At 62.7% G+C, this 18,431-nt stretch overlaps 1 protein-coding gene across 11 annotated transcripts; it reads left to right on the forward strand.

Annotated features, from left to right (window-relative positions):
• Positions 1-133: 133 nt before the first annotated feature.
• On the forward strand, positions 134-14,337 carry EXOC3L4 (exocyst complex component 3 like 4). 11 transcript variants are annotated; one of them, XM_071220457.1, is made up of 14 exons: positions 134-272; positions 1,901-2,119; positions 2,473-2,499; positions 3,634-4,100; positions 4,994-5,645; positions 6,539-6,650; positions 6,880-7,002; positions 7,394-7,494; positions 7,618-7,698; positions 9,141-9,255; positions 9,755-9,874; positions 9,969-10,121; positions 10,677-10,798; positions 11,851-14,337. In XM_071220457.1, the coding sequence occupies exons 4-14, from the start codon at positions 3,686-3,688 to the stop codon at positions 12,041-12,043; spliced, it is 2,187 nt and encodes a 728-aa protein (XP_071076558.1). In that variant the 5' UTR covers positions 134-272; positions 1,901-2,119; positions 2,473-2,499; positions 3,634-3,685; the 3' UTR covers positions 12,044-14,337. The 11 variants fall into 11 exon arrangements, with proteins under 11 accessions (XP_071076558.1, XP_071076557.1, XP_071076559.1 ...); XM_071220456.1 differs by having other exon boundaries at positions 3,670-4,100; XM_071220458.1 differs by having other exon boundaries at positions 3,686-4,100.
• Positions 14,338-18,431: the final 4,094 nt, after the last annotated feature.

Here is an 18,431-nt window from a genome sequence, read left to right on the forward strand (position 1 = left end):
TTACACTCCTACTACATTAGATTGCTTATCTGTTTTCCTTGGATAACAGCTGTGCACACTCCCTGCCCCAGTTGGGGGGGGGGGCAGTGACCTGGTCAAAGGGCAGATGCCCCAGAGCCTGTTCCTCAGTCCTGGGAGAAGGTACGCCCAGGGCCAGACCAGACTGAGAGCGGGAGGTGCTGGCCATACTCTGGGGCTCGGCTGATCAAGGAAGGCTTCTTGGAGGAGGAGCCACTTGTACCAAGCCTTGAAGGAGCTGGCAGCTGGAGAAGGTGGGGGTGAGGTCACTGTTGGCGGAAGGAACGGCCTGTGCAAGGTGTCAGGGAGAGGTGTTGAGTGAGTGGGAGAGGCAGCCAGAGGGGCCTTGGACGCCCAGCTGAGGAGGAGTCTGCTCTGCTCTGAGGGTGACGGCAGGCCAATCGTTCTTTGCTTTATTGCTGTAGAGGCGGAGACTTTCTTTTAATCCTCACCTGAGGATATATTTATTGATCTTTTTAAAAGATTTTGTTTATTACCCTGGCTGGTGTGGCTCAGTGGATTGAGTGCCAGCCTTCGAACCAGGGGGTTGCTGGTTTGATTCCCAGTCAGGGCACATGCCTGGGTTGCAGGCAGGGTCCCCTCGCAGGGTCCCCAGTGAGGGGCAGATGGGAGTCGGCCATGAGAGAAGGAGAGAAACATCAAGGTGCGGTTGCCTCTCGAGTGCCCCCTACTGGGCACCTGGTCCGCAGCACAACACCCAAGCATGTGCCCTGAGTGAAAATCGAATGGTTTGCAGGTCGGTGCTCAATCCACTGAGCCACACCAGCCAGGTCAGGAAAGCTACTTGCCTATGAATGACAGTTTTACCAGGTGCTTCCCAATCGTTATACCTCTTATTTATTTTTCTTGCCTTATTGTGTTAACAAATGTGGAATAGTATGGTGAGAACACACCTGTCTTCGTCCTTATTTTTAGGAAGGATTTCAAGGGAGGTTTATGTTTTAGCAAGACCCCCTGCCACCTGCTTGCTCTGAGGAGACAGGATTCCAGGGTGGCACTTCAGCCCCTGCCTCTGGCTCTGCAGCTGGGTTGGCCTAACCTGGGGAGCGTGGGGCCCAGGGCTTAGGCTGGTCCTGTGTTTCCTGGGCCTTGAAGCTCAGCTACTGCTGAACCCCGGATACAGAAGCCAGGGCCTCTGGACACTCAGGGCGATGGGGACAGAGAGACTCCTAGGTGTGGGGGGCAGGTGCCGGGCAGGAGCCAAGGAGGTGTCAGCAGAGAGCCCAGCCCGTGGGCTCCAGCGTGGACCCTAGCCAGGCCAGCCCAGGCAGCGGCACCCCTGGAACTTGTGGCTCTGGGGTGATGAGGAAGCGGCTCAGGTGGTCAGAGGCTCCCAGGCCAGTGAGGAGGGCCCCATCATCACAGGAACCGTCCCAAGTGCCCTGAGCAGATGGGGGTGCAGCACAGCCCCAGGACTCCGCGGACAGAGGTGAGGGCACCCGCACCCCTGGGTCCTGAAATCCTGAGCGGAAGCCAGGATGTGGCCATGCTGCGGGACTGAGCCGGCGCCCAGGGGGCTGGATGGGTGCAGGTGAGGGAGGCCTAGAGGGGAGGCCGGAGATAGCTCAGTCCTGGACGGTGGGCTTCCAATGGCCAGTGGTGGGCTTGGGCAATGCCAGAGGGTTGTGGGAGCCACAGGAGGGCTTCAGCCGGGGGCAGGGCCTGGCCGGCTTCTTCTCTGGGAAGGAGGGGAATGGCTCTGGCAGCTGTGGGAGCAGGTCACAGGGGCTGAGGGAGCAGCTGGGGCCCCAAACGACCTGCACCGTGGCTCCGGTTTGGGACGAGGGTAGCTGAGCAGGCTGGGTGGGCCCCAAGGAACCTCCCATGACACCCAGTCACCAGCTGCCTCTCTTTCCCCCAGAATCTGCCTTTAGGCTTCCTGGGAGACCTTCAAGTCTGGCCCCACTCCTGGCATCTGGGAACTGCCCCTGCCTTGGGCCGCCCTGCTTGACGAAAGGGTTCCTTGGACAGCAGCCACGACTGGCTGGCTCTGGGGCACGGGGAATCCAGCCTGTGCCCCCAGGGTGCAGACAGACCTGGGCTGGGCGAGGCTCCCTACCCCTGAGCCGTGTGGCTGAAGGTGAGCCCTGAGTGCCAGGCACAAGCATTTGCTCAGTGTGGGCTCCTCGAATCTGCAACAGGAGCCATCTTGGCTTTTGCCCACAGGCCCCTGGCAACAGCCTGGAGCCCAGGCGGGCAGAGCACAGCTCTGTAGCACACTTCCCTGCCTCACCTGCCCCTGCTGGGGCCCAGGGACACCAGAGATCGGGGAGAGCAGAGGACACCCGGCTCCTGTCGCAAGGCTGTCCCGCCTTGTGTGCAGGGTCAGGGTCGGGCAGAGTCCTGGTGCCAGGGGAGGACGATGACCTGTGGCTGGGGTGGGGCCGATAAGGCTCCCATCAATCACCTGGTCCCGCCCCTCCCTCCTTCCAGCTGCCCGGAGGCCTGAGGAAGAGGAAGGTAGGCCTCTGTTGCCCCCTCGCATGTCTGGCCCCTGGACAGACATTTCACTGGAGGGGTGGGTGGGTGAGTCCTGGGCAGCCTGGCCTTTGTCCCCGGGTGAGGGAGGCACCTGGGAACGAGCTGGGCCTCAGCCTCTTGGCCAATGACTTCAGCAGGTCCTGCTCTTCTTGTGGCCCTTGTTTCTCCAAGGCTGGAGCAAAACCTCGCACCCGGCCTTGCTGGGACCTCCTACCCAGTGGGCAGGGAAGGTTCTCTCCTCTCTCCCACCCTGAGCATGACCTGAAGCCAGAAAGTCAAGCACAGCCCTGCTGGGGTGAAAGGAAATGTGGGCAGAGCCTCGGGGGCCTTGGGGGGCAGGGCCAGGCTCTGATCTGCAACCCCACATCCTGGGGACCCCCTCCTCACTCCCTTAGGCATGGGGGCTAGAGTACACAGTAGGGGAGAAGGGGGGAGATGTCAGGAGTGAGAAGCTGCGATGGGCATCCCCAGCCCTGGTTAAATATAGACCGGGGCTCCTCCCACCACGCCCCCGAGGACTGCAAGTCCCCGATAAGCTGGCCTCTGCCGATGCCCTCCAGCCTGACCGCGCCTCTCTCTGATTCTGAGGTGCCCTGGGACGGGGTGGCTGCCCACAGCAGTCTCTGAGCACCCCTTTGAGCAGAAGCAGTCTAGCCGGATAGGCTGACAGGGGTGAGCTGAGGGCTCTGGGGAACTAGGGGACAGTGAACGCCCTGGGCGGTGGGGGGCATTTCAGGCCTGAGGACCTAAGGTCCAGGAAGTCCTGGATGTGGTTGCCCAGCCCAGCCCAGGAAACTGTGGGCTGTGGGTCGGGCTGGGCTGCAGAACCGCAGGCCCTGTCCCCCCTCCAACTCTGATGGAGAGCCTGGCCTGGCAGAGCCCGTGAAGGTGGGCCTCAGGGGAGACTCTTGGCAGGTGGTGTCAGGGAGGGCTTCCTGGAGGAAGTAGCTGTCCACATGTCAGCACTGGCTATGGCCTGGCACACAGACAGCACTGGCCATGACAGCTGCCTAGACAGCCTGGGCCTCACCTCCTGGGGGCTGCTTCCCTGACCTAGCCACTGGGCACCCCCAAGCCCATGGCGCTGTCATGGGTTTCCGTCCTGCTCCCCAGGGCTGGGCGCCTCCAGGGCCTCCTCTTCACCCCCAGCTCTCCTATCGCTAAGATGCCGACACCTCGGACGCTGACCTCCGGGCCGGAGCTGCACGGCCCCCAGGAGCCTGTGGAGCCGCAGACCCCAGTGAAAGGCACACGGCGGGCAAGCAGTGGGGAAGCACCTAGTGCCCACCGTGAGGATGCGAAGCGGGGCGTGGGCACCTTCCCGCGGGCCCCCTTCCGGGTGGGCCAGCGGGCCTCAGGCCGGGCCTCCAAGGAGGACCCAGGCCTGCTCCGGCGCAGCTCCCGCTTCCTGTTTCGGTCCCTACGGCGCCCCCTGGACAGTAGCCCAGCGGCCCACCCCTGCCAGGGCGCCACCGTGCCAGGAACAGGCCACAGCCCGGAGGTGCCCTCTGGGGTTATTGATGGTGTCAGCCAGCAGCTGTCCCCCAAGGAGGGGCCTGAGGAACTGGAACCTGAGGCAGGTGAGGGCTGCACAAACAAACAACACTAAGCCTGGGGGGAAACTGAGGCCAGAGTGTGGAACAGCACAGCCCAGGCTTCCCAACAGGCTCTCCTCCCAGCTCCCCGGCCCTGACCCCCCCGACACAATTGCAACAATTACATTTTAAATTCTTCCCGTGTCTCAAAAGGGGAGTGCCCATCGGGCACGTGAGGCTAGTGAGGCTCAGAGACAGTAGGTGACTGGCCTCTGGTCTCACAGCTGGGAGGTGGAGAAAAGGGATTCGAATTCAGATTTGCACAGCTCCAGAGCTCTGGCCTCTCCTCAACTTCCTGGGTCCTGGCCAAACTGGAGTGACGGACGAGGCTCTGGCCCTCTTGGGTCCCAGGGTCACAGAGCGTGCACGGGAGCCGCAGTTGCCTGGGGGGAGGTGAGGGGGCTGTCCAGGAGAGGACGCACAGGAGCTGGGCCCTGAAGGGGGTGCGCAGGGGCAGGTAGAGGGGCCCCTAGGGGTGGGGGCTGGCCCAGAGTGGGCAGCAGCACAGAGAGCCCATGTTGGGCACTGAGGCAGGAGCCTGGACGTTGCATGACCTGCCCAACCTGAGCGCTGACCCCATGGGCTGCACTTGAGGCCACCAGCTCCCGCTCAGCAGGCTGGGGTGGGGGTGGGAGCAGGGGTGAAGGTGGGGGGTGGGGAAGCAGGGGCTGATACACTTTTCAGTTTTCAGCCCAGCGTGGGTCTTCAGAAGTGATTCCGAGGGGCAGTTCCCAGCAGTTAGGGCTGTTGGTCCTGCAGCAGGGTTCAGCTGAGGTCCGGGGCCGGGCAGCCCAGCCCCAGATGGGTCAGATGCAGGCCTACAGGCCTCTTGGGGCAGTCCCCTCACTGCCCCTCTCCCTGCCCGTCCTCGGAAAAAGGCAAATCTGTGGCTGACCTCATCACCGAATGGCAGCTGCTGGCGGCCTTCAGACAGCTGCAGCACCTGGAGACGCAGCTAGTGGCCGAGCAAGCTTCACACACCTTCGAGCAGGACCCCACAGGCTTCGCGCGGCGCGCTATGGACGTGTGCCTGCACTACGACGGACTGGGCACCCAGATCGCCACCATCGTGCGCGAGACGCTGGGCCCCGGCGGCGTGGACCCCACCGTGCTGGCAGAGCTGGCCCACTTGGTGCTCGCCGAAGAGGAGGCCCACCCCGGGTCCCCTAGCGACGGCGACTTCCTGCGCACACCACGCCGCTGGCGCCAGCACTGGGAGGACGCGGTACGGCGGAGCGCGCAGGAGCGCGTGCAGCAGGTGGGCGTCCAAGAGGCCTCGGAGGTAACGAAGGGTGCATCGGACCTGGCCAGACTTCTGGCAGAGCTTGGCAGCTTGGTTTGCCACGACCTGCAGAAGGTGCAGCTGGAGGTGCAGCCGGCTTACGCGGCCACCGGTTTTCCGGCGTGGGAGACCTACCGGCGCGCCTACCACGGCGCAGTGGCCCAGCGCCTCCAGGCGCTCGCACACGACGTCCGCGGCTGCGAGCAGCTGTACACCCTGCTGGACTGGGCCACCAACGTCTACGGCAGGTGAGGCCTCAGCCACGGAGCCACGGAGGGCAGGGAGGGGTTGGCACTGCCCACCCCAGGCCTTCAGGAGCCCACTCTGAGCAGCGCCTCTCCTCTCCTCTTCTTCCATGGGAGAAGGCTTTGATCGGGTGTGGGAATTCCTGGGGGCCTCTGACATTCGAGGGGCCACCCATGCCCGGGTTCCAGAAGCTGGAAAGCATGGGAGGGGAGGTTCCTACCTAGGCAGGGAAACCAGTTAGAGGACTTTTGCTAATGCATGTGTTGCCTTTAAGGGAGGGGGAAAAGGGCAGGATTCCACTGCAGGCTCAGAGCCGCTTGGATTTTACCCCCACTCTCCCCTTCCAGTGGCCACCCAGAGCAGGGCGCAGGCCGGTCCACCTCTGGCTCTGGCGGTGTGATGGGTGGATCACCTCTCCGCCCAGTGCCCCTCCTCCCCACAGGCAGGAGTGGGCGGGCGGAGGGTGCCTAAAGTCCTGGGCCAGTGAGTTTGCTGTGTGTTCTCAGACAGGTTCTTGCCCCTCTCTGGGCTTCCCTGGCATGGGCTGGATGGTGGCAGGTTCCTGAGTGGTGTGGCACTGGGGACACTTAGAGCTAAGTTTTGGGTGTACCCTGCCTGACCTTGAGTGTAGAGATCACTTGGGAGGCAGCCTGGCCAAGGTCCATCTGGATAGCCGTTCTTATACATTCTAATGGTTAGTGCCAGGAAATCCAGCAGCGAGAAGCACGGGGGGTGAGGAGGGGTTGGCACAGAATCCTGCAGGGCAGGATGTGGGGTGGAGTGTGTGACCAGAGACCCCAGGGACCCTTCGGTGGTGGTGGTGATGGTGTTAGGCTTTGAGCCTTGGGGGCTGGGACAGCTGCTGCCTCATCAGCCCCTGTCCTATACCTTCCAGCCCTAACTTCCTGGGCACCCCGGACTTGACTCTGTCCACCGAGCCGCTGCCCCCGCTCCTGGCACCGGACGTGTGGGCCCAACTGGAGAGCGACTACACCAGCTTCCTAGAGGTTAGGCTGGGCGGGGTCAGGCTGGAGAGGGCGGGGCCTAGATTGAGCACCCAGAAGGTCCCACAGTAGGGGGGGCGGGGCAAGACCGCTGAGGAGTGCTAGAGGGACCTTGTGCCCTGGCTGGGTGACCCTTGTCTCCGAGGGCACGCCAAGGGGCTCGGGAAGTAGGGAACACCCGGATCTCCTTCCTGGGAGGGTCTCACTGCGCCCTCTTCCCCATCCCGCCCAGACCAAGATCTCCAGCTGCTTCGATGGCATCCTGAGGGTGGAGCAGAGCCGCTGGGCCGCCGCCGAGCCGCCCGAAGTGCTGCAGGGCCGTTACCACTCCCCGCTGTCCATCGATGCCCACATGGTGCGGCCCGGGAGCGGGGCTGAGCAGGGAACATAGATTGGCCTCAGGTGGTGTTTGGTCTCCCTCGAAGTGGGGACATCCAAAGCTATGAAACCCAGTTCTAACCTCCCCTCCCCCTTAGACAGGAGCTTGAAGACCCACGGGCAGAGTGAGGGGCTCGGGGGTCGCAGGGCCAGGCAGCGAGCGCCAGGGCACAGCTCCCAGCTTGGCAGGTGGCGGGAGGTCTGGGCAGTTGGGAGCGTTGACTCCCACGTTGAGGCCCCTGGAAGCTGGATCCGAGACCGTGCGACAGAGCAGGGCGGGCTGGAGACGTCGCTGGGCCACTCGGTGGGGAACTGAGCCTTGGAGTCCAGGGTTCAGACGCGGGCTCAGCGCGTGGCATCGCTCGCAGCTGGTGGCAGAGCACGCGAAGGCGGCGGGAGCCATCTCCGCGGAGCTGGAGGCCACCACCTTGCGGATCTGCGCGCGGGAGCTGGGCCTCTTCGTGTCCAGGTGCGGACGCATCCTCCGCCCGCGTGGGGGGCAGAGGGGAGCGGAGTCCCGAGGGGAGGGAGGACCCGGGGTTACAGCGTGGCCCGGAAAGCTCCTCAAGGACTCTGCGCACCCCGCCCCCAGGTTTGAGAAGGCTTTTTTGGAGTCGGAGGCGGTGACGGAGCCGCACCTGGGCGCCAACATCAACGCCTGCGAGGAGCTCAGGTGGGTGTTTCCCGCGGCTCCACACGGCGGTGCCCGGCACGGTCGGCAGGGGGCGCGCGAGCTCCGCAAACCGTAGCCGCTGGCGCGCGTCGGCGAAACAAATTTGAACCCGGCGTCAGCGGCTGGGGAATGGGTGGGTAGGAATTCCCAGGAGGCCTCGAGGAATGCCCCTCGCCCGCCACCGTCCCTGCTGTGGGGCCCTCCCTCTGCCCCGCGGAGCCTGCGAGGGATGCGGGGAGTTTCAAGGCTTTGCAGAGGCTGAAAAGTCCCAGCCGCCCCAGTCGGCCTCTCAGTCCGTCCCTATCAATGCGGGCTCTGTTTCTCTGCTCCGCTCATCCCAGCCAGTGCTCTTTCTTTTTAGGACACTCCCTTTTCAGGGATGCGGGGCTCTGCTGGGGCTGGAGCCTGGGCCCTCCTGCACCCAGCAGGCAGAGGCCCTCCCTGTGGGCTGGCAGTAGTTGCTCTCCTTCTGTGTCTTCAAACCCAGGCCAAGCCTCAGCGTCCCCCATCGTGGATGCCCCAATCGTTGCGGGACAGCCAGCAGCTGTGGGCGCGGGCTCTGAGCCATCCTGGGTTCATGCCCCAGCTCTGCACTTGTGCCTGGAGATGAGTCAGTTCCCCTTTCCGTGCCTCGTTTCCTCATCTGCCAGGTGGAGATCAGAGCGCCCGGGCCATGCTGGCCCCTCGCCAGCCTCTGCGATGTGCCAGGCACTGTGCTAGTGCTCTGTGTACCTGCTGCATGTCGTCCCACGGGCGGTGTCCCCATGTGCAGATGGGAAAGCGGAGGCTCGGGAAAGACATGCCACTTGTCCACAGTCACACCTCCAGTATGTGCTGGACCAGAAGCCGAACCGGGCCTGTCTGAATCCAAAGCATGAACACGACACTGTCTTGTCCCCAGTCTGTGCCAGGCCTGTCTGATCAGCCCCAGGGAGCATTCTCCGCCCCTTGGTAGGCAGGCAGCCTCTAACCCAGCCCCTGATGGGATGTTAGCTTCCCCTTTGGTGTCCCTGTCCTGAGGACTGGGCATAGCCTGGCCCTCTACTTCCTCAACAGTGAAATGGGGATATCGTCCCCTTCAGGGAGGCACTCATAAGGCTCAGAGAAGGGCCCGCTGGGCCAGGCTCTGTTGGGCTGCCCCATCCAGGAGGGATGGAGGTGTGGCCCAGGCTGCAGCAGGGGCGTGCTGCCGTGCAGTGGGGACACCACCTGCGTCCTGCTGACCTGCCCCTCCTCGATCAGCTCCTGGGGCTTTGGTGCTGTCCCCTCACTTGACTCTGCTCCCTGGGCTGCCATACACATTGTGTGGCCCCGGGACCTTCACATTCTAGTCTAAGTGAGTGGGGTTGATATGGCCCCTAGCCTGCATGACTACATGCCGGGCCTTGTCCCCAGCCCGCTCCCCCTTGCTCACTTTGTCTCGTGTCCTGGGCCCTTCCCAGGACCAGTCTGCTGGCCAGGTACCCGGGAGCCTTTGCAGAGCTGGAGAAGCCCCTGGCGGCTGCCACCTGCGTCTTCCAGAAGCGGCTGCTCCAGGGTTTGCAGCGTGATGTTCAGGTGAGGGGGCACAGACCCTTCTCTTCCTACTTCCCACGCCCAGAAGGTGCCCCCTGTGCCCTGGAATCTGGGGGCCCAATTCACAGCATTCATTTACTCCAGGGGCAGTTTCAGGGGTGGTGGGGTGGGCAGGGAGCCTGGGCAAGTTCCCAGCTGGGTAGGGATGTTGAGTCTCCACTTCTTGGAGACGGTAGGTCCAAGGAACCAGGCACCTCACCTACCCAGCAAGGCCTGGCTAGAGGCTCAATCTAAAACCTGGCCCTGGGGCTCAGGGCTTCTGTGAAGGGCCTAGTGACATACTTTGTGGTAGGAGATATGTCACCACGCTACTGCATAGAGAAGGGGGTTAGATAGACCCCCAGAGTTCCTTCCTGTCAACAGACCGTCCCTGGGCCTGAAACGCCCCAGTCAGGAGCCCTGCACTGGGCGCTTAGGGAGGCTATCATGGATGGGGGGTGGGGCGCAGTTGGAAGGTTCCTGCCCCCATCCTCGTCCCCAGCCACTCTTCAGGGTCCTGTGCACCAAGGCCTGGCTGACACAGGACGTGCTGCAGCCTCTCATGGACAAGGTGGTGGCCTTTGCCCACCACCTGGAGCACGTGACCCCACTTCGTGCGCAGGTATCTGGAAGGGAAGGGGCGCTGGTGGGTTCATGCCCAAAGCCAGGCCCTTGACCCTGACCCTGTCCCCGACCCTGACACCCCGACTGCCCAGGAGACCCTACAGGAAGCGCACCGTTACGTGGTCCGCGAGTACATGGCGCAGGCGCTGAGGCCACGCGAGCGGTTCCGGGGCGTCGAGCGCAGGATCTGCTCCCAGAAGATGGGCCTGGATGCCCAGACCATCGGCGACACCTTCCAGGTCCTGGTAGGGGCGCCTTCGGACTGCTTTTGAGCGCTTCCTCAGCTGCCGCAGGAGCTCTGGACTTTGGCGGAAGCTTCCTCCCCCCAGTCGGCCAGCCCAGGAGGGGCGGGGCCGGGGCGGCAATTTGCATACATTTGCATACGTTTTGTGGGGTTAGTGGGGACCGAGCGAGGGTCCACCGCAACTGATGGGTGAGGCTATGGGAGCCTTTCCTCCATGCCGTCCTCCAGCCTTTGCAGCTGAGACACCTCCTCCTTACACGAACACCCCTCCCCCGGCTCTGGTCCCCCTCTGGCTACTGCCTCCAGGCAGGACTTCCCGGCCCGATCTCAGTTTGCCCGATCTCAGTTTCCCCATCTGAGCAGAGGCGGGGTAAGACACTGAGCTGTGCCGTGAGGAGGGGTGACAGGTGTGCCGTGGCGAGTCCACTGTGTGGAGCCCCGTGTCCTTCTTCGGGGCCCAGGTGGGGGCTGCAGGCAGGGGGCGAGGGGCTCCCTGGGAGGTGGCCAGCCCCGCAGGCCTCGTGTCTCCTCGTCTCGTGTCTCCTCGTCTCCGCAGGGCTCAGAGGCCACGTGGCTGAACCAAGCAATCCCAGGCGTGGCTGACATACTGGGGGAGACTTACAAAGACGACATCCAGCGGCACCTGGAGGCGCTCATCCGGAACTACCCCGACATCAGGTCTGTACCCCACCTGCTAACCTGGGGTTCCAAGGGAGCACTGCGGGGCCCTGGGGTCGGGGCTTCGTCCCTTTGTAAGGGTGCTAGGGGTCTCAGGTGAACAGGTGAGGAGCCGACGGAGATGTGACCTGGTAGGGGAGGGAGGCCCTGGGAAAGGGGGTTCTCTTCCCTGGTAACCTAGTCTCTGTGGTTTTGGTTCAGTCCGTGATGGAATGGGGGACCCCTGGAATCCGAGCGGGGCCTGCCCCACCTCGGGTATCTGATGGTGGAAACACGACCCTGCCGGGGAATTTGGGGGGAGGTACAGCCCCCACCTCCCAGACAAAACCTTCTCTGGAAGCCCCAGCCAGGAGGAAAGAGGCTTTGTTCCCAGGGTGTGTGCTGGTTGGGGGGGGGAGGGGTTGAGTCATCGAACTTGTGGAAATCCCAGCCAGAAACTCTCCGTGACCTTGGAGATTCCAGGATGGGGGAGGTCACAGAAAGCCCCTTCCCAGCCCTGTGGCTGTGCACTGTGAGAGAATTCCTTGCCCCCAGCTGGTACTGCCTTTCTTAATCAGAGCCACGACACCCCCGAAGCACTCCAGAGCTCCCTGCCTGGTCCCTCAGGGTTCTCCTGACCTCAGCGGCCCACTCCCCAGGCTCCGGGGGGCAGCGCTTCAAGCCCGATGGGTGCTCCCCCTGTGAAGGGGGGCTAGGGGCGCCTGCCTTTCTCCCTGTGGTCTGGATGGGGCTCCCTGCACAGAGCTCTCAGGCCCATGTTGGCCCCTGGTGGGACCATCCTCTGCCCGACCCCTCCTCCTCCCTCATTCCACGGGTCTTTCCTGGACCTCTGCAGGGGCTGCTTCCCCAGTTGGGCAGTCCCTTCTCTCCACCCCACTGGGACGCTCTCCGACCCAGCCAGCCTCTTCAGGAGCATGGCTCCCCGGCCCCTCTCAGGCTCTGGGAACGTGGGTACACACGTGCTTCCAGCCTGAGGCAGGGGCTCCCCTCACCCGGGAGCCGGGTGTCTGTGGAGGCACTGGGTCTGTACTCAGGGCCCTGTGTCTCTGCAGACGTGACCACGTGCTGGCCATTCTGGCCCTGCGCCGCCTGGGCCGTCATCGGAACCAGCGCCTCTTGCAGCACACCCAGGACCTCCTGCAAGCTGCAGCCAAAGCAGAGGGCTCAGGGGCCTCTGGAGGCCGAGTGCTCTTCGAGGAGGTTGAGGTGCCCACCTCTGTGGACATGCTCCTCGCCTGTATCTAGTGCTCCTGCACCTGAGGGGGCTGGCCTCAGGTGGGGGCTGCAGTGGGCGGAGGGTCAGCCACCGTCCCCCAGGCACTGAGCCCAAGCTAGGAGTTTGGGGAGGCGCTCTCCGTCTGCCCTGCCCCCAAGCTGAAGCTCAGAGTCATGGAATTTTCATCCTCAGCCAAGCATGGCTGCGGGGCCAGAAGGAAGAGCGATGAGAGGCATTTCAGGCATCTGCGGGGGAGCGTTGGGGGCCGGGCAGGGGACCCTTCCACACTGCCCACCCAGGGAGGCCTCCCTGCCCAACCGTCCGGCACCACCCCCAGGTGGATAGTGAAGAACAGAGTATCTAAAAATAAACATGAATAAAAATGGTGCCCCCCCCAGGAGGGGCAGGGCCAAGCTGGCTGGGAGCAGGAGGCTGGGCTGGAAGGTTCTGCGGTGATCCCATCTGGTGGATGGCCCTTTCCTGCCCGTGGTACCAGTGGGGAGGCTGAGGCAGACCCATAGCTGAGAAGGCCCACACCTGTGGCTACAGAGCAAAGCAGGCTTCTACCCTGGAGTTCTGAGTCCACTGGCCTCATGTGACAAGCGAGCCTTGCCCGGCAGGGATGGGCACTGCTCTGTCCTGTCCTAAGCAGGCCTGGGCCCCTGAGAGACAAGAAAATGGCAAGGTTTGCTCTGCAGTGTAAGGTGTCTGGGTGAGGTGTGAGAGGGCCTTCCCAGTAGTGGGGACGCTCCTGCGCATGTGAAACCCATGAGAGGGAGGGGGGCTGCAAGGAGCTCACTCCAGTGTGCGCCTGCACCCCTCCATCCTTCTCTCACAAAGAGCTGGCAGTGAAACTCGACCAGCCTTCAGGGAAGGCGGCTGGGAAACCCCTTTGCGTTGGGAATCTGGGGCTCGGCAGGGAGCTGGGTACTGACATGAGGGGTTACAAGGAGGAACTCAGACAGGTAGCAGCAGGTGCCTCCCTGACACCCCTCTGCAGAGGCCCCCACTGTCTTTCTGGGCCTGGCTCTAACCATGGCAGAGCTGGGGAGCAGGCACCTGCAGGGGGCCAGGGTTCAAAGAGCCCAGCGAAGTGGAGTCTCCTACGCACAGGGTGAGCATCCCGAAAGGCTGCAGGCTGGCCAGGTCCGGGACATGTGTCTCCCAGCTCCCCCAGGCCACCTCCCTGTGCCGTCAGGAGGCCTCTGTCCAGTTCCCTCCGCCAGGGCTGGAATGCAGAGCCAAGACTGAGTCAGTCCTGTTGGGGCCCTGGGAGCAGGGGTGGGAGCAGGTTCCGGGGCTGCCCCCTCCACGGGTGCACAGGGGCCAGAGGCTGGTGGCGGAGGGGGAGAGGGAGAATCCAGACCTCCGTGAGTGGGGAACCTGGCGGGGTGGGTAGGGCAGGAATGAGGAAGAGGAGAGGTTGAGGTTCCCAGGCTCCAGGGTTGGAGTGGGGGCAGGGTGAGCGTGAGAGCCGCTGCTGACAAGCAGTCCTGTGTCAGTGGGGACACTGGGGCCAGCAGAGCAGGGAGGTTGGCCCTGACTCACACCAGGGTCCCCCACAGGCACACGCCGGTGGCCCGGGATCTTTGATCATGGAGGGGAGGCATCAGCGGGGCCCCTCTTTCACTAGAGAAGGGCCGGGACCACCCTGTCTCCAGGGCCCAATGCCGTGAGTGGCAGTCAGCGCCAGCTCCGTGCCTGGCAGCCTCTCCCTCTTCCTTCCTCGCCTGTGACCCAGGCTCCTCCCTTCCTGGCCCTGGACCTCGTGGGGCCCCCGGACTGGGGGACAGCCCTCTCAGCAGGATTTGGTCCTCGAAGGGCCCCTCGCCACTGACCAGGAGGGGAGAGGGGGCTGCTTGGTTCCCAGGGCTGTTTGCGGTCCCCAATCTCACTTCCTTCCTTTGCCACCACAGAGTCCTTTTGGGGACCCCGGCAGACCAGAGGGCCCCCGCCAGGGTCAGCATCTGTCCACCATCCATGCTTAGGCCTGTGGGGAGGGACAGGGACGGGGCCTCTGCCTGTGCGCTGCTCTTCCCCAGCCAGTCTGTGTGCAGTGCTGAGCACTATGGCAACTGGGGGCGGGGCTCGGGGTCCGGGTACAAGTCCCACTAGGTGGCATTGCAGACCCCTTCCGGGCCCAATAGGGGGAAGTGCTGGGAGTAGGGAGCCCCAAGGGCAAATGCCGCCAGGGTCACAGCCTGGCTCTGGGGCCTGGACGCGCCATCACGAAGGCCCCCCCTCCTGCCAGCCGGCTACCCCTGTACCCACACCTGTTAGCAGCTTGTGAAGGGTTAAATGTTCTCTTCCGTAACTTTGACAATGCTGTGGAAAGTGACTCATTCACTTAGTTCAACATTAACAGGTACAAACAGGGCATAAAGTAAAAATCTCCTCACTCCCCTCTCCACTGTGTCCTTCCCTGGAGCCATGAGGGTCCCTTCCTCCCAGGCCAGCCGCGTCTGTTAAAAGCAGGGCTAACCGGAGGAAAACCGGGATGGCGGAGTTCAGGCATGGGCGAAGAGCCTGCGTTTGCTGTGGCAGCCCGGTTGGGGGGCAGCCCTTCTTGAACCCTGTGAGAACTAAGCCCCCCAGATGGGATCTTAGGATCTGATGAAAGAGGGATGTCGTGAACAGTCCCGCCGCCCAGGTTCTGCTGGGTGTTCCGGCTTCCTTCCTTCCCGTGCAGGGGTCAAGGATGAGCTTCTGGGTTTTCTGGGTTCGGACACCTCCGGGCTGGGATGCCAGCTCTGCACTTTCCTAGCTGCATGACTTTGCACAAGTTACTCCACCTCTCTGGGCTCTGTCTCCTGCTGTAAAACTGGGAGCACCAGTGAGGAAATGCAGGTGCGGTTCGTTGAGTGCCTGGCTTCCTGCGCACACCCGCCACGGGCAGCAGGCACTGAGGTTATTGACACGCCCCCTATCTCCTCTACGTCTGCCCCGGCAACCCAGATCTCAGATTTCAGGAGGCAGACTGAGGCCCCGGGGGTGGAGCCAAGTGTCTAAACACACTGATGTAAGGGATGCTGCTCCCAGGGGCCAGGTGGGCCCCGGGGCCAAGCCCCCACCATCACGCCTTCCTTCTCCAAAGTCCAGACGCCCAGAGCGCACGCGCGCATGTCGGGCGAGGAGCGAGGAGCCCCGGGCACCCGGGCCCGGTATGGGGCAGGACTCTGATGGTTTGGGCAGCCTCCCCACCTCCCCGCCCTGCCTGCCCGCTCAGCACTACAATTCCCGCGAGAATTGTCGTGGGGTGGAACTCAGTGAAGAGCGAGTATCCACAGCTCTTTTCCTGGAAATCACGCGGGCTACAAGAAGGGTGCAAAGGAAGCCCCAGGCCTGAAGGGACAGGAACGGACTTGGCCATTTTGCGTTACCACCAAAAGCCATGGTGAAAGGCTGGGCCCTGTTAGGGGAGAGCCCCTGAGGACCTGGAAGAGTGGTTCCTCCTGCACTGCACGCCTTAGGAGGCCTCCTGTATTGCAGTCCTGTGCCCCACGGACCCTGCAGAAGCCATTTCCCCTCAGCACCCAATTTCTCCATCTGCCAGACACAAAGGAAGTGTGAGGCCTGGACTCCTCCTCGGAGAGGGAGGGGCTGTTGACAAGTAAACACCTTCTCGTGGGGCCAGTGCCCTTGCTGGAGAGGGCGCCCTGGGAGCCTGGTTCCTGGTCAGCTGCCCTGGCCATCCCATAGTCCCCAGGCAGATCAGCTGACTCCAGCCCAGGTCTGGTGCAGCTGCAATGGCCCTGTGCAAGTGACTTCTCTCAGGCAAGGTCCAGAGGCGGCAGGGACCCTCGCCTCAAGGCCTCAGCCTGTGAGCTCGCTTGCCCTTCTCAGAGTCAGCTTCCTCACCTGTCAACAGGGGATACAATGGCTGTGCCCAGTGCAGTTAGCGAGGGGGGCAACCCCAGGGGACAGGCGGCACCAGGAAGGCTTCCCCCAGGTCAAGGGAGAAGCAGGACTGGGAGCTGGGCCGTCGGAAGTGCAAGTCATCTCCCAGAGGGAAGTGGGCCCAGGCCCGGGGGGCGGGGCTGGGGGTGTCCCCGTGTGCCCTGGGCTCCTGGTCGTGGGGAGCCCACCCCGCAGGCAGCGCCATCCTTGTGACCAGGGCCACTGGGCAGGTCCCGCTGGTGGAGCCAGGCCCAGCGACCCTCAGCCCCTTCATTCCCGTGAGATGCCCCTCAGCCTGTGCACCTGCTGCCCTGCCCCTGAATGTGCCCCCTCTGCCTTCCACTCCTCCTGCTCCGGGGAGCCGCCCCCTAACAAGGGCCAGTGACACCACCCCATGCAGCTGGGCTGCCCCGAAGGCGAGGGGGAAGACTCAGTGAATAAACAAGATTATGAAATATTGGGAAATCTTTTTGTTTTTCCAAAGATGAAAATAAAGTGGAAGCAGTAAAACCTCCCATTTCTGTATCTCAGCAGTCTGGCCTGGCAGTCCTTCCTTGAGTCTGACTTAAATACATGAAGCTGCATTTCCACGTTGATCAACATTCGGGCAAAGCGATATGGAGTGGGATGCCCAGCTCCACCCCTGACTGGCACAGGGCTGGACCTGTCTGTGCCTCAGTTTCCTCATCTTTGAAAGAGGGATGATTAAGTAGTACCCATGTCACTAGATTTTCTGATGAAAACAGTGAATGCAGGCAAAGCCCTTTAGAACAGGGCCTGGCACCTGTGAAGGCCAATGAAAGTCAGCTCTGTACCCCAAAGAATTGGGAGCAGGGCCCGGGAGAGGCCCGATCCCCCCACGCTCACGGCAGCGTGATCAGAGCAGCCAGGGGTGGCAGCCATCCGGGGTCCACTGGCAAGTCCGTGGATGAGCAATGGAACATTACTCAACCTGACCCAAGAAGGGAAGTCTGATACACGCTACCACACAGGCGGGCCTTGGGGACATTATGTAAGAGAAGGAAGCCAGTCACAGAAGGACAAATACTGTACGATCCCACTTCTGTGAGGTACTTAGACGAGTCGAAAGTACAGAAGTGGAAAGTAGGGTGGTAGCCGCCAGGGTCTGGGTGGGGGCACGATGGGGGGAGTTCACGGGTAAGGAGCTTCAGTTTTGCGAGTGACAGAGGTTCTGCAGGTAGCGCCCCCCACTGGCAGCACATGGGTGTGAAAGGCCTCACACCCCTGAGGTGGATGCTTAAAATGGCCAAAATGGTCCATTCTGTTATGCATATTTTTAAAGGATTTTATTTATTTATTTTTAGAGAGAGGGGAAGGAAGGGAGGAAGAGAGGGAGAGAAACAATCGGTTGCCTCTTGCGCACCCCCAACCAAGGACCTGGCTGGAAACCCAGGCATGTGCCCTGCCAGGGAGTCAAACAGGTGACCTTTCGGTTCACAGGATGACGCCCAAGCCACGGAGCCACACCAGTCAGGGCTTGTTATGCATATTTTACTGAAGTTTTGGTTTTTTTAAGTCCTCCATCACTTCTGAGCAGAGAGAAGGGAGGCAGAGCCCTGTGTGTGCCACCCCACAGTGGGGGGTGGGGTCAAGGGCCTGCATGGGAGAAGCTGACCGAGGCCTCTGGCCAGGGGCTGGGCTAGTCTGTTGGTCTATTGCGAGCTGCTTCTGCCTGCCGCCCTCCCTGCACCTGGCAGCCCGCAGCCCCGTTGGGCGTGGGACCGCAGATGGCCAGGGACACTCCCACCCTGCATGTGATGCTCCTTTCCGGCTGAGGGCAGAATTCTTGGCTGGCCCTCCCTGGAAGTGTCCAGCCTCTTGGGGACAGTTTCCTCACATGTCAGAGGGGTAAGAATAGCTCCTGCCCCATCAGTCCCTGCCCCCCACCCCCAGCTGTCACCCGTGGCTCTCTAGGTAGCCCCATTGTCAGAGGCTTTCCCTCATGCTGGGGGCTTCATGAACATGCCCACGCCCCCCAGGAAGAAGTGACTGGTGCAGCGCAGGAAGACAGGGTAGCTTTCCCCATGCCCTGGCCCTGGCCACTGCTCAGGTGAAGCCATGGAGAGAGGTGCAGGTGGCCCAGCCACTGGGAACCATGCTCAGTACTTGCCCTGGAAGCATCATTCCTGCCTCTGCTGATCGGGACCTGCTGCCTGGAAGCCTCCCCAGCCCGCCGCCCCCAACCCCAAAAGCTTCTGCAGTTTCCCAACCCGTCCGCAGTTAGGAGCCGAGGCCCAACAGGAAAGCACCACTCCCACAATGAGGCTGCAGCAGCCTCGAGCCAGGACCCCTCGCTGCTCCCATGCCATGGCCCCAGTCATGCCCCAGGCCTCAGGGAGAGAAGGGGTGGAGTCCATATCACTGTCTCCTCCTGAAGCCCCTCACTTCCCACAAGCCCCTCAGGAACAGGGTCCATGTCCAAACCCAAGCTGGCATGGGACCACCAGTCCCAAGGAGGAACAGGAAGTTCTGTCCCAAGAGCTGTCCCAGCTCTGCTAC

The sequence above is a fragment of the Desmodus rotundus genome, unplaced genomic scaffold (assembly GCF_022682495.2).
Source record: "Desmodus rotundus isolate HL8 unplaced genomic scaffold, HLdesRot8A.1 manual_scaffold_192, whole genome shotgun sequence".
Taxonomy (NCBI): domain Eukaryota; kingdom Metazoa; phylum Chordata; class Mammalia; order Chiroptera; family Phyllostomidae; genus Desmodus; species Desmodus rotundus.